This window comes from Scyliorhinus torazame, chromosome 5 (assembly GCF_047496885.1).
Source record: "Scyliorhinus torazame isolate Kashiwa2021f chromosome 5, sScyTor2.1, whole genome shotgun sequence".
Classification (NCBI taxonomy): Eukaryota; Metazoa; Chordata; class Chondrichthyes; order Carcharhiniformes; family Scyliorhinidae; genus Scyliorhinus; species Scyliorhinus torazame.
The window spans coordinates 75,825,503-75,841,224 of NC_092711.1; the positions used below are offsets into that span (position 1 = coordinate 75,825,503).

Here is a 15,722-nt window from a genome sequence, read left to right on the forward strand (position 1 = left end):
AACATGTCTGACTCTTCAGTTCCTTCTGAGCTGCCCCAGCAAACCACTCAGTTCAACAGCAATTAGGGACAGGGAACACATGGTGGTCTTGCCGGTGAGTCCCACATTCCATGGAAGCATGTAGGAAAAAATACAGAATATACATGTTGATCTGTTGCAAATGGGCCCTTGTCTGATAGTCTAATTGTATTTCTATCCATCATCACAATGTTATGAGATGTGGGAGAGATCTCCAGCCGGCTGTTGTTGCTAAGAGAGGCTAGAAAAGCTGGATAACTCTCCTTTCCTGAGATGGGAACAGTTCAGATAGGTTCGCAATTTAAAACGTAAAATGATCTCCAGTACTGTTGCTGGGTAGATTTGTTTATAAATAGTCCTCATTGACAATGTTAAGAATTTGAAGTTGGCTTGCAGCCAAACGGTCAGTACTGAGGAAACAGATCTCTGAAAAAAAATCCAGATGTTTCCTGTAAACAACTTTGAACATTCGAGCCTGCCTGCTGCAAGCGGTTGGATTGCTGCCAAATACTGTGTGGGGCAGATTAGCCTGAATATGAATGGACAGAATGGGATTTATCCATTCAAACAATAAATGTTTCAGTCGCACATGAAGTAAACGTTTTAAATGGTGTTCCATCGAAATAAATATATTCAGTGAATGCTGTGATCACGCTGAGATTAGACGCGATCGGAACATTGTAAACTGACCAGATGCTATTTAATTTATATTAGTTTCGAGTAAAGGTCACTGTAGTTATTGAAGTCCGTTTGTTAAAAACCTAATGAAGTGAGAGTGAGTGGTGTTGATGGACCCAATCCACAAGCCCAATAAGACGAGGTACTTAAATAAAATCATAAAACTGCCTTGAACCCGCCTGAATTCCTGGAATATTCTCCGAGTTGTTGACTTCATTTAAACGGAGGCGTCTCTTATACCTGATTCGCACCGTGTTCTGTGCAGTTTAATTTGTGCTGATTTCCATTATTATTTAACCGTCCCTCTCATTTCTGCCAATGAGTGGAGAAATGACCAGTTCATGACCTGCTTCAGTGGAAGATAAAACATTTATTCTTGTGATATTGTGTAATATTCCGCAAAATCCTGATATCCTGTGTTCCCAACATAGCGAATGTTAGACAGCCGGTGCTCAGTGAAATTAGCGGCATTGATTTGGATGCTGAAGGATAACTTTGCTGATCGCCCTGTCCGTTCTGATTCATTCTGTCAAATGTTAATGTCAATTTTATGTTTGCAAGCGGGTTTCTTTTACCGCCTATTTTCACAGGACTGTGTGAGGCTCAGGGGCAGTTCCAGAAATGTAAGGAGAGTCATTGTGTAATGTTAGGAGCCTTGTCTGCAGACCCGCAATGCTCAGTGATAGCCATCCGCACTGCAAATGGAATCACCTTGTTCATTCCCGCATTCCGACATAAATCGTCAACAATTCCTCTGATAAATGATACATGTTTACAAATGGAATGGGGACCCGGAGTGTTGCAAATCAGACTGACACACAGCCTATTCCCTGACAAAATAATTAGTCTTTTTAAGATCATCTCAATATATTGGAGTAGAAATAAAGGGACTGAATTTGCAATGGAATCGTTATTTTCTTAACAGATGAGCAAAAGTAATTTCGCAATGGGGACATTATAAAGAATCGATTCAGGGAAACAAATATCCCGCTACAGATAAATGTCTATTTAATAATAACCCATAGTAAATCTCTGGGTCCATTCTGTAGGAGGGGGGGGGGGGGGGCCGTGGGGGGGGAGGTGGGACGTGGATCCAGTCGCCGCCTCCACCAGGGAATCAACAGGCGGCGCCTGGAAACCCGCCCCCTTCTGCCGGGTATTTAAATGCCGCTCACTGGGACCCGAATCCAACAGTCCGGGAGCTGGTTTGTTCACTGAGTTCCTGACACAACCATTTCCCCCAAATGACCAGAAGGATGAGGTGGGCCATTTCTCTCAGTGTGTTGCTGACTTTCTTATCCCGTGAGTAGTTTTTATTGTCTAAGTCTCTCACTGTTACTGTCTCAGTGTTAGTCTCTCTCTGGAATGTTCCAGAGTCACCAATCATTTCACCAGCATTAATCCTCGGGCTTTCTGATATATTTTTACAGGTGTCCAGTCGGATGTTGTGTTGACTCAGCCCGAGGCAGAGACCGGGCGTCCCGGAGGCTCCCTGAGACTGACCTGTAAAACCAGCGGCTTCGGTCTTGGCAGCGACACCATGTACTGGGTCCGCCAGGTTCCCGGACAGGGGCTGGAGTGGCTGGTTCGGTACAAGAGTTCATCAGACAACAACTACGCTCCAGCAATTAAAGATCGATTCACTGCGTCCAAAGACACTTCAAACAACATCTTCTCTTTGGCCATGACGAACCTGAAGACAGAAGACACCGCCATCTATTACTGTGCAAGATACCACAGCGCGAGGAACCAGGGTTGGACCCGCACAAGAACAGCTCAAGGGGGAATTCAGCAACTTGCACCTTAACCTGAAGGTCAGTACTTGATTCAAATGTAATATTGATGTCAGTGATCAGAGTCAAAACACAAGCTGCTTCTTACATAACTAACACAGAGAAAATTAAACAGTAAAACCGAACAAACCAATCGATCTGAAAGTATTAGCTTCTGTCTGTTGATGTTTACTGTTAACAGTTTCAGTAATTACAGGCCTGGATATACTCATCGTTGTATTATTTCTGATACTTGGAGAAAGTCTATTTGCATTGCGTTTTATGAACTGCTGTCTAAATTGTAAATTCGATCAGAAGTAATCGTCTATTTGAAGTGAATATTGAGCGGCAGGGCTGAACAGGGAGTGAGTGCAGTTTTTGTGCGGGTGTCTGTCACTGTGACTACAGCAGTGGATCACAGTGCTGTGCACAGCGACATCCTCATACAAAAACCTCAGTGAAAGAGTTTGTCCAAATTGGTGATCAGGGCCACAGCAGGATTGTCAACGTAAATGAGGCTTAAATAAAACACAATATTAGTTTGTGAAAAGGTAGAACAATCTTCCACTTTATCTCTGTGGAACGACACGCTAAATGTTTAAAAGTGTTCCGATCCTCTTTATAAATATATTGACCAGGACAAGCTGAAATAACTCAGATTCGCTCTTGGAAGAGACAGAGTTAGTTTTTTGAACGCGCAGTGAAATTAAATCTCTGTATTTTACAGTTAACAGTCTGCCGCAGTATTTGACACGCTGTGTCTCACTGTGATAACTGGATCACAGCAGTTACTGTCAATACAAAAAGCCCCTCAGCACTAATTAACTGAGGCTGGCTCAGTGATCGCTTTTACAATCCAACTTTATTTACAGTGAAGTATTATTCATATCCAGCATTGACAAAATGACAATAATTAACATGGAAATCTGTGACAATTATTCACTCGTTAGTTGGTGATTTCAAGAACATGATCATGTGTTACTCTGAAATATAAAACATTAGGGTCATTTCTGAACAGCAAGCGATCTCCACAAGTACAATTCTAGTTTAATGAAAATTTACCGTGATTTTACCTTGTCTCTGGTTTGTGAATATTCAAAATAATGGTGGATTTCTGTCTATTTTGTGCAGGTGCGGTTATTGTACGGAGCTGCCCAGGGAATGTGACACTGTGACGCTATGGGCTACTGGGGACAAGGCACCATGGTGACGGTGACTGCAGGTAAGAACAATTCCATTATTTATGAACTGTTTTACTTGAGTCTTTGTTTTATTTATTTTTTCTATTTTAACTACGCATTCGTTCACTGAATTGCGGGTTTCCTGGATTCTGTATTGAGATTTTGTTGGAATGCTTTATGTGATTCAGCTGAAAAAGGAATTATTCTGCCTCTTGACAAAAGGTTCTGCTGAGGGATTCAGTCCCTGGTTGTTGTGATTTGATGTTTATTTGCTGAGGATACTGTGGCCGGGTTACTTTAAATACCTCACGCCTGTTAAACAGTTTGGTATTTCTGCAATGTTTAATCTCGGTGACATCTGGTGGCTGCAGATTTTACCACCTCCTGCACAAGTGTTAGAAATCTACCCAATATTCACAAAATATGCTGAAGTATCTGTATCAATTTATTGAACACTTCCCGCGTATTGACAATGCTGATGATATTCTTCCATATTTCTGTTTGTTTTAATTGTTCATTCACTTGCTGAAAGGCGAATTTGGTGGGTTCTAGATATAAATTTTCTTGAAATGCTGTTTGATTCTATTGAAAGTGTTTGAAGAATTGAGCTGGTTCTCCATGAGACGAGTTTCAGCCTCTCGGTGATGTAATTTGATGTATTTCTGCTGAGGAGATTGTGTCTGGGTGATTTTGAATTAGTAAAATTTGTGAAACGATTCTGGCGTTTCTATATTCTTTAAACTCGGTGATATTGAGCGTTTCCATGTTTTGTAATTGAATGAAATAAGATACGTATTTGAAACTGTTTGGCACACGATTGTGGGTGGAAAACAGTTAGGATTTTAGAGTTTTTTAAAAGTGATGATTGCAGATTAAACTAAGCCACAGTTTAAAATGCTCTTTCCGAACATAATTTGTTACTGAAATCACAGTCTGGCTTTTCTTCAATGTTCCATCTTGGTGGGATTGATGGATGCAGCTTTTATCTCTCCTGTCAACTGTTTAAATGCGTTTGAAATATGGTCCAACATGAATAAAATGTGGTAAAGTTTCAAAAATATTTTGCACATACCCCACATCCTCACAATGATGTTACTGTTGTTCTGTATTTCTATTTAGTTTGATAATTCATACATTTGGTGTCGAACTGGTTTGCTGGATTCGATATTCAGCTGTTTTTGAAATGTTACATTTGATTCTGTTGAATGTAGAATTGAGCTGCTTCTCAATGAAACGATTTCAGTCCTTACAATGAGTTTTGGTGTTTTGCTGCTGAGGAGATGGTGTGTCTGGGTGACTTTGAATAAGTACAATTTGTGAAGCGGTTTTCTGTTTCTACGTTGTCTCTGCATTGTTCAAACTGGGTGACATTGAGCAGTTACACGTTTTCTGGTTAAATGTAAAAAGGTTTGCGCGTTTGAATCTCCTTGAAACACAATTGTGGGGAGTAAACGCGTCAGGTTTCGAAAATAAAGAAAGGAATTAAAGATTTGATAGACATTTTTAAATTTTACCTACTGATTACTGATTAAACTAAACCATGGCGTCATTAAGATCGCAATTCGTTACTGCAGTCTGAAACTATTTAATTAAACCGTTTTCAAATTCGTGAGTAAAATTAATATGACAAACAATTATAATGCGGTATTATCACCATATTATCCAAATATATTTTCATATTAATATCATTAATCATCAATCTCCTTTCACAATTCTGCTGTGCTTTGTACACCATTAGCATGACCGGAAAAGTTTCTAGGCTGGGAATATTTTGTGATTATTTCTGAAACTGTTTTAATAATAACATACTGATTCTACAGCACTGTTCAGTTACAAAAGATATATTTGAATTATTTTTTATTTCTCTGATTTCGTTTGCAGTTACTTAAATATGAGTTTTATATTGCAGTTTGGCAATTTATTTACCCGGTTATTGTATTAATTATGTGCAGCAGCAAGAATATTATCTCTTCAATATTTGTAGTTGTCTCTAACCTAATCATAGAGTTTTCTCAGAGGCGGAAGTCGCTGACAGTGCAGGAATTGTTCTTATGATTTTATTTAAATTGTAGGAATGTTCATACTGCACAGTGCTGGAGATTGACAAGTAAAAGCTTGAAATTCAAAGAGATTAATTTAATTACAAAAGGAGAATATTAGCTTTTGCAATAATAATAACATCGTGTCTCGCAGAGCTGTGCGGTACACCATATAACATTATAGAAATAAAACAAATTATACAATAGAAGAATAGATTATATCTGAGCCTCAAGCTCGTAAATTGAACAAGAACATTTCTCGATCATTTTCTCACCATGTTTCAGGGCTGTGGAGGATCTGACTGAACTGTTTTCATTAAGTTGTGCACTGATTAATTTGGATCTCCTTTTCTTCAGCAATATTTTCAATAATAAAGTTACTCGAATTGCCTGAATGATTAAATCTCAGAAACACTTTATTGATCACAAACTACCAAGGACTTTATTGTTTTATATATATATATAGTTTCGAGTTACAACAGTTTATCAATTCGGGAATACCACTTTAACAAACAGATGAGATATTACACATGTCTGAATTATTCCATCCGATAATTTGAAGTTTAATATTTAATTAAATCCAAATTATTTATCAAATTTCAGGCAGGAGCAGGTTTTGAATTACAGAGAACCATGTTTTATTATTTATATTATAGAGTACAAATCAGCTGACAGGTCAACTAATTGACAATTGGCAATAACTTGCAATGCGACATTAGTACGAACTAATTCAACATAAATTAGCTGCTACAATTGAGTAGCATACTGGTGTGTGATATCAAAGCTATTGGAGAATGGTTAATTGGACTGAAAATAATTTAGAAAACAATACATTTATTTGCTCCGGTTGAATAGGTGGCCCGCCTCCATTGTTTTGTTGATTGTATTTAATTAAGACATTGGATCAAATCAGGTAATCAGTTTCCAATGTGAATGTTTCCTGGTTTGTTTATTTCTTATCAAACACTGGATCTCTGTCACAGACATTAAACTCCCCTCAATCTGTTATATTTAATGGGTTCATTCTCAGTGAAAATATATTTTGCCCAGAAATGTCTGAAAGGCGAAGGGAGTTTGAAATTAATATGAGTTTAATTTCAAAGAGGTTATTAAATTTCTTTTGTCGTAAGTTGACTATTTATCAATTAGAATCAAGCAGTTTGAATGATTCGTTCCCCTGTGTTTCAGAGTGAAATTTGACACACTAGGTACGCTCTCATCCGCACACTCTTTCTCCCTCACACACTCCCTCTCTCCCAGAAACCCGGACTATTCCTCAAACACACAGACACTCTCTCTCACAGAGACTCTCACATACACGATAGCTCTTCAAAAACACACAGTCTCTCACACACACACTCGGTCACACACACGCACTGCCTCACACATTCATTCTCTTACATACTCTCTGTCTCCAACTTTCTCTCTCTCCAACTCTCCCTCACACACCAACAGACTGTCACTCACTCTCTCACATACACAGGCACATTATCCCTCTCTCTCTTCACAGACAATCTCCCTCTCTCACACTCTCTCACAAACACACTCTCTCTTTCACGTTTTACCAATCTCACTCACATACACAATCATTCACAGACACACTCTCACACACATGCACTCTCGCACACATTATCTCTTGCACACACATGCCCTGTCACACACATCTCTCTCACACAAAAACCCTCTCTCACACATACACACTCTGACGCATACGCTCTCTCTCACACACTCTCTCTGACATGCATGGTCTCTCGCACGCACGCTCTCTCACACACACGCTCTCTCACACACACGCTCTCTCACACACACGCTCTCTCACACACACGCTCTCTCACACACACGCTCTCTCGCACACACGGCCTCTCGCGCACACGGCCTCTCGCGCACACGGCCTCTCGCACACACGGCCTCTCGCACACATGGCCTCTCGCACACACATGCTCTCTTGTACACCTGCTCTCTCACACATATATCCTCTCTTGCATACATGCTCTCTCATACACATGCGCTCTGATACTCACACTCTCTCGCACACACTCTCTCACTCACTTGCTCACTCACACTCATTCTCTCTTGCAGACACACTCCCTGACACACAATCCCTCTCACTCACATGCTCTCTCATACACTTGCTCCCTCACATACATGCTCTCTCAAACACTCACTCTCTCACACACACACCCTCTCTCACTCACAAGCTCTCTCACAGACACGCTCTCTCATTCTCTCTTGCACTTACGCTCTCTGACACACATGCTCTCTCACACATGCTCTCTCGCACTCATGCACTCACGCACACATGCTCTCTCATACACATGTTCTTTTGCACACATGCTGTCCCATGCACACATTCTCTCACGCACATGCTCTCTCGCACACATACTCTCACACATGTTCTGTTACACCCTCTCTCACACACATTCTCACACACATGCTCTCACACACGTGATCTCTCGCACACATGCTCTCTCACATACATGCTGTCTCACTCACATGCTTTGGTACATACATGCTCTCTCACACATGCTCTCTTGTGAAAGCACTCTTTCACACACATGCTCTCACACACACAATTTTGTGCATACAGTCTCTCTCCTGTGCACACTATTTTGCTCCTCACACAGACACACATCCACTCGCTCGCATAAATACACACAATCGCGCTCTCACACACAGATATTCTCTCACGCAGATATTCCCTCACACACAGATACACTCTCACACCCACACTCACACGTGTACTCTCTCTCTCCCACTCTCTTGATTCATCTCTTGCAGAAACACACACGCATTCACACACATGCATGCAGACACATGCATAGACACACTCACAGGCTCTCAGACACATACCCCCACACTCCCTCACACACACACACACTCAGATACGCACACACATTCACATATACAGGTGAGAGCAACTGAACTAACATCAATAATAAAAATAATAATCTTTATTACTGTCACAAGTAGGCTTACATTAACACTGTAATGCAGTTACTGTGAAAGGCCCCTAGTCGCCACACTCTGGCGCCTGTTCGGGTACACAGAGGGAGAATTCAGAATGTCCAAACCACCTAACAGGTCGTTTTTCAGGACTTGTGGGAGGAAAGCGGAGCCCCCGGAGAAAATCCACCCAGACACTGGGAGAACGTGCAGACTCCACACAGGCACTGACCCAAGTGGGAATCGAGCCCGGGTCCCTGGTGCTGTGAAGCAACAGGGTTAACCACTGTGCAGCCGTGCCGCCAAATCAAGGCAGCATTGAAACGTGTGACCTCAAGCAACCCAACCAAAGAATGAATGGATAGGAATCAGGGGAAGAATCTCCGCTGGTTGGAGTCACAACCAGCACCAAGGTGGATGGATTCCATTGCTGGAGGCCAATCAGCTCAGTTCCAGGACATCACTGCGAGACTTCTTCAGGGCAGTGTCCCAGGTCCAACCATCTTCAGCTTATTCATCAATGGCCTTCTTTCCATCATCAGGTCTGAACAGGGGTTGATGGCAGATGATTGCACCATGCTCAGCACAATTTGCAACTGTGCAGTCACTAAATAAACCTGTAAATAAAGCAACATGGAGGCTCTATCCGGTTCTGGCTGACAAGTGGTAAGTAACAGTCAAGTCACCCAATTGAAGGCAATGCCCACCTCCAGTAAGAACGGATCTAACCACCGCCCCTTGACATTCACTGGCATTACCATCATTGAATCCCCACTAACAACCTCTTGGGGATTAACATGGACCAGAATGTGATCTGGACGAGTCATATAAATGTTGAGGCCAGAAGAACAGATCAAAGGTGAGGAATCCTGCGGTGAAAAACTCATCTGCTGACTCCCCAAAGCCTGTCCGCCATTTAAAGATCCGCTGCAGAAGCTCATCATGTCTCCCTAGACAGCGCCTTCCAAACCCATGACAGCGGCCACCTGGACAAGGACAGCAGAGACATGGGAACACCACCAACTGGAAGTTCAATCCCAAGCCATTCAGCATCATGACTATAAAATATATCACCGTTCCTTCACTGCCGCTGGTTCAAAATCATGTAACTGGCTCGGGGAAACACCACATGGACTGCAATGGTTGACGGAAGCTCGCCACCTTCTCAAAGTCAATGAGGGATGGGAAATAAATGCTGGCCGAGCCAGAGACGCCTACATCACAAGAATGAATAAACACAACACACTCTCTCTGACACAATATGACAAGAATGTTGCAGGCAGAAAAATCCCATTTGCAAAATGAAAATCCGTTAAGTCGCAGGAATGCTCCTTGTCCCAGTTCTAAATTGTTTTGTGAAAAATGAAATTATATCGGCATTAAAGCAGCTGCCCAGTGATCTACACTGCTGTCTGACTGTACACAGCCGGTGTTACTGAAAGTATTAAAGCAGCTGTCCAGTGATCTACACTGCTGTCTGACTGTACACAGCCGGTGTTACTGAAAGTATTAAAGCAGCTGTCCAGTGATCTACACTGCTGTCTGACTGTACACAGCCGGTGTTACTGAAAGTATTAACGCAGCTGCCCAGTGATCTACACTGCTGTCTGACTGTACACAGCCGGTGTTACTGAAAGTATTAAAGCAGCTGTCCAGTGATCTACACTGCTGTCTGACTGTACACAGCCAGTGTTACTGAAAGTATTAAAGCAGCTGCCCAGTGATCTACACTGCTGTCTGACTGTACACAGCCGGTGTTACTGAAAGTATTAAAGCAGCTGCTCAGTGATCTGCACTGCTGTCTGACTGTACACAGCCGGTGTTACTGAAAGTATTAAAGCAGCTGTCCAGTGATCTACACTGCTGTCTGACTGTACACAGCCCATGTTACTGAAAGTATTAAAGCAGCTGTCCAGTGATCTACACTGCTGTCTGACTGTACACAGCCGGTGTTACTGAAAGTATTAAAGCAGCTGCCCAGTGATCTACACTGCTGTCTGATTGTACACAGCCGGTGTTACTGAAAGTATTAAAGCAGCTGCTCAGTGATCTACACTGCTGTCTGACTGTACACAGCTGGTGTTACTGAAAGTATTAAAGCAGCTGTCCAGTGATCCACACTGCTGTCTGACTTTACACAGCCGGTGTTACTGAAAGTATTAAAGCAGCTGCCCAGTGATCTACACTGCTGTCTGACTGTACACAGCAGGTGTTACTGAAAGTATTAAAGCAGCTGCCCAGTGATCTACACTGCTGTCTGACTGTACACAGCCGGTGTTACTGAAAGTATTATAGCAGCTGCTCAGTGATCTACACTGCTGTCTGACTGTACACAACCGGTGTTACTGAAAGTATTAAAGCAGCTGCTCAGTGATCTACACTGCTGTCTGACTGTACACAGCTGGTGTTACTGAAAGTATTAAAGCAGCTGCCCAGGGATCTACACTGCTGTCTGACTGTGCATAGCCCGTGTTACTGAAAGTATTAAAGCAGCTGCCCAGTGATCTACACTGCTGTCTGACTTTACACAGCCGGTGTTACTGAAAGTATTAAAGCAGCTGCCCAGTGATCTACACTGCTGTCTGACTGTACACAGCCGGTGTTACTGAAAGTATTAAAGCAGCTGTCCAGTGATCTACACTGCTGTCTGACTGTACACAGCTGGTGTTACTGAAAGTATTAAAGCAGCTGCCCAGGGATCTACACTGCTGTCTGACTGTACACAGCCGGTGTTACTGAAAGTAGTAAAGCAGCTGCTCAGTGATCTACACTGCTGTCTGACTGTACACAGCCGGTGTTACTGAAAGTATTAAAGCAGCTGCCCAGTGATCTACACTGCTGTCTGACTTTACACAGCCCATGTTACTGAAAGTATTAAAGCAGCTGCCCAGTGATCTACACTGCTGTCTGACTGTACACAGCCGGTGTTACTGAAAGTATTAAAGCAGCTGTCCAGTGATCTACACTGCTGTCTGACTGTACACAGCCGGTGTTACTGAAAGTATTAAAGCAGCTGCCCAGTGATCTACACTGCTGTCTGACTTTACACAGCCGGTGTTACTGAAAGTATTAAAGCAGCTGCCCAGGGATCTACACTGCTATCTGACTGTACACAGCCGGTGTTACTGAAAGTATTAAAGCAGCTGTCCAGTGATCTACACTGCTGTCTGACTTTACACAGCCGGTGTTACTGAAAGTATTAAAGCAGTGCCCAGGGATCTACACTGCTATCTGACTGTACACAGCCGGTGTTACTGAAAGTATTAAAGCAGCTGCCCAGTGATCTACACTGCTGTCTGACTTTACACAGCCCGTGTTACTGAAAGTATTAAAGCAGCTGTCCAGTGATCTACACTGCTGTCTGACTGTACACAGCCGGTGTTACTGAAAGTATTAAAGCAGCTGCTCAGTGATCTACACTGCTGTCTGACTGTACACAGCTGGTGTTACTGAAAGTATTAAAGCAGCTGTCCAGTGATCTACACTGCTGTCTGACTGTACACAGCCGGTGTTACTGAAAGTATTAAAGCAGCTGCCCAGTGATCTACACTGCTGTCTGACTGTACACAGCCGGTGTTACTGAAAGTATTAAAGCAACTGCCCAGTGAGCTACACTGCTGTCTGACTGTACACAGCCGGTGTTACTGAAAGTATGAAAGCAGCTGCCCAGTGATCTACACTGCTGTCTGACTGTACACAGCCGGTGTTACTGAAAGTATTAAAGCAGCTGTCCAGTGATCTACACTGCTGTCTGACTGTACACAGCCGGTGTTACTGAAAGTATTAAAGCAGCTGCCCAGTGAGCTACACTGCTGTCCGACTGTACACAGCCGGTGTTACTGAAAGCTGATCAATGTGGATAATCAGGACAGGATCGATGGAGAGGAAGAGGAGGAGGTGGGGGTGGTGGACCCGAATGGAGGATCCCCCAGCTCGGCTGTGGACAACTGGCAACAGAAAGCTGAGCCTGAGCGGAAAATCAGCCAGAGAAATATCGTCCTAATGGGCGGGGAGCACTTGGGAATGATCACTCCCCCACACTCACTCACTCTCACTCACTCAGTCTTACTCACTCACACACACCCTGTTTCACACACCCTCACTCACTCACCTACCCTCACTTACTCGCCCTCCCTGAATCTCTCTCACCCACCCACCCTCGCTCACACTCACTCACCCTCTTTCCGCAACCCGCACTCACTCACTCTAACTCTTCAACCCTCAATCAGACACCTTCACTCACACACACTCACTCACGCATTCTCACACACAGACCCTCATACACCCTCACTCACACCATCACTCACACCCTCACTCATACACCCTCACACACACACCCTCATACACCCTCACTCACACACCCTCGTACACACACTCACACACACCCTCACTCACACACCCTCACTCACACACCCTCACTCACACAGCCTCACTCACTCACACACCCTCACTCACTCACACACCCTCACTCACACACACTCACTCACACACCCTCATACACCCTCACTCACACACACTCACTCACACACTCTCACTCACACACACCCTCACTTACACACCCTCACTCACACACCCTCACTCACATACCCTCACTCACACAGCTCTCTCACACACAGACCCTCATACACCCTCACTCACACCCCCACTCACACACCCTCACACACACACCCTCATACACCCTCACTCACACACCCTCGTACACACACTCACACACACCCTCACCCACACACCCTCACTCACACACCCTCACTCACACACCCTCACTCAAGCACACTCACTCACTCACACAGCCTCACTCACTCACACACCCTCACTCACTCACACACCGTCACTCACATACCCTCACTCACACAGCTCACTCATACACCCTCACTCACACACCCTCACTCACACACCCTCACTCACACACCCTCCCTCACACAGCTCACTCACACACCCTCACTCATACACCCTCACTCACACACCCTCACTCACACAGCTCACTCACACACCCTCACTCACACACCCTCACTCACACACCCTCACACACCCTCACTCACACACCCTCACTCACACACACTCCCTCACACAGCTCACTCACACACCCTCACTCACACACTCTCACTCACACACCCTCACTCACACAGCTCACTCACACACCCTCACTCACACACCCTCACTCACTCACCCTCACTCACATACCCTCACTCACATACCCTCACTCACACAGCTCACTCACACACCCTCACTCACACATTCTCACTCACACACCCTCTCTCACACACCCTCTCTCACACACCCTCTCACACACACCCTCACTCACACACTCTCACTCACCTTTTTTCAGCACCGCGCACTCACCCACTCTAACTCATCAACCCTAAAACATACATTCTCACTCACTCACCCTCTATCAGCAAAGTGCAATCACCCACTCTAACACATCAACCCCCACTCACACACCGTCACTCACACACCCACACTCACACACCCTCACTCACACACCCTCACTCACACACCCTCACTCACACACCCTCACTCACACACCCTCACTCACACACCCTCACTCACACACCCTCACTCACACTCTCACTCACACACCCACACTCGCACACCCTCACTCACACAACCTCACTCACACACCCTCTCTCACACACCCTCACTCACACACCGTCACTCACACACCGTCACTCACACACCCTCACTCACACACCCTCACTCACACACCCTCACTCACAGACCGTCACTCACACACCCACACTCACACACACCTTCACTCACACACCCTCAGTCACACACCCTCACTCACACAGCTCACTCACATAGCCTCACTCACACACCCTCACACACACACCCTCACTCAGACACCCTCACTCACACACACCCTCACTCACACACACTCACTCACATACCCTCACTCATTCACCCTCACTCACACACCGTCACTCACACACCCTCACTCACATACACCCTCACTCACACACCCTCACTCACTCACCCTCACTCACATACCCTCACTCACACAGCTCACTCACACTCCCTCACTCACACACCCTCACTCACACCCTCACTCACACACCCTCATTCACACCCTCACTCACACACCCTCACTCACTCACCCTCACTCACATACCCTCACTCACACAGCTCACTCACACTCCCTCACTCACACAGTTCACTCACTCACCCTCACTCACATACCCTCACACACTCACACAGCCTCACAAACACACCATCACTCACAAACCCTCACTCACACACCTTCACTCACATACCCTCACTCACTCACCCTCACACACATACCCTCACTCACACAGTTCACTCACACACCCTCACTCACACACCCTCACTCACTCACCCTCACACACATACCCTCACTCACACAGTTCACTCACACACCCTCACTCACACACCCTCACCCACACAACCTCACTCACACACCCTCACAAACACTCCGTCACCCACACAACCTCACTCACATGCCCACACTCACACGGCTCACTCACACACTCTCACTCACTCACTCGCCTTCACAAACACACAGTCACTCACTCACCCTCACACACATACCCTCACTCACACAGTTCACTCACACACCCTCACTCACACAGCTCACTCACACAGCCTCACTCACACACCCTCACACACACACCCTCACTCAGACACCCTCACTCACAGACACTCACTCACATACCCTCACTCATTCACCCTCACTCACACAACGTCACTCACACACCCTCACTCACACACCCTCACTCACACACCCTCAATCACACACCCTCACTCACACACACCCTCACTCACACACTCTCACCCACACACCCTCACTCACACCCTCACTCACACACCCTCACTCACTCACCCTCACTCACACAGCTCACTCACACTCCCTCACTCACACACCTTCACTCACACACTCTCACTCACTCACCCTCACTCACATACCCTCACACACTCACACAGCCTCACAAACACACCATCACTCACCCACCTTCACTCACACACCCTCACTCACTCACCCTTACACACATACCCTCACTCACACACCCTCACTCACACACCCTCACTCGCACACCCTCACTCACACACCCTCGCTCACTCACACACCCTCA

The 15,722-nt window shown here is 45.0% G+C and overlaps 1 protein-coding gene and 1 gene segment (V, D, J or C); both read left to right on the plus strand.

Moving 5' to 3' along the window:
* Positions 1–15,722, plus strand: part of LOC140421380 (uncharacterized) — a 456,825-nt gene that overhangs the window by 117,391 nt on the left and 323,712 nt on the right. The gene's annotated exons all lie outside the window — the stretch shown is intronic.
* The window catches only part of LOC140421381 (Ig heavy chain C region-like), a 53,348-nt gene continuing 41,252 nt past the window's right edge, over positions 3,627–15,722 (plus strand). The window contains 1 exon segment of the C gene segment in view: positions 3,627–3,690. Coding sequence covers positions 3,648–3,690 — 43 coding nt within the window.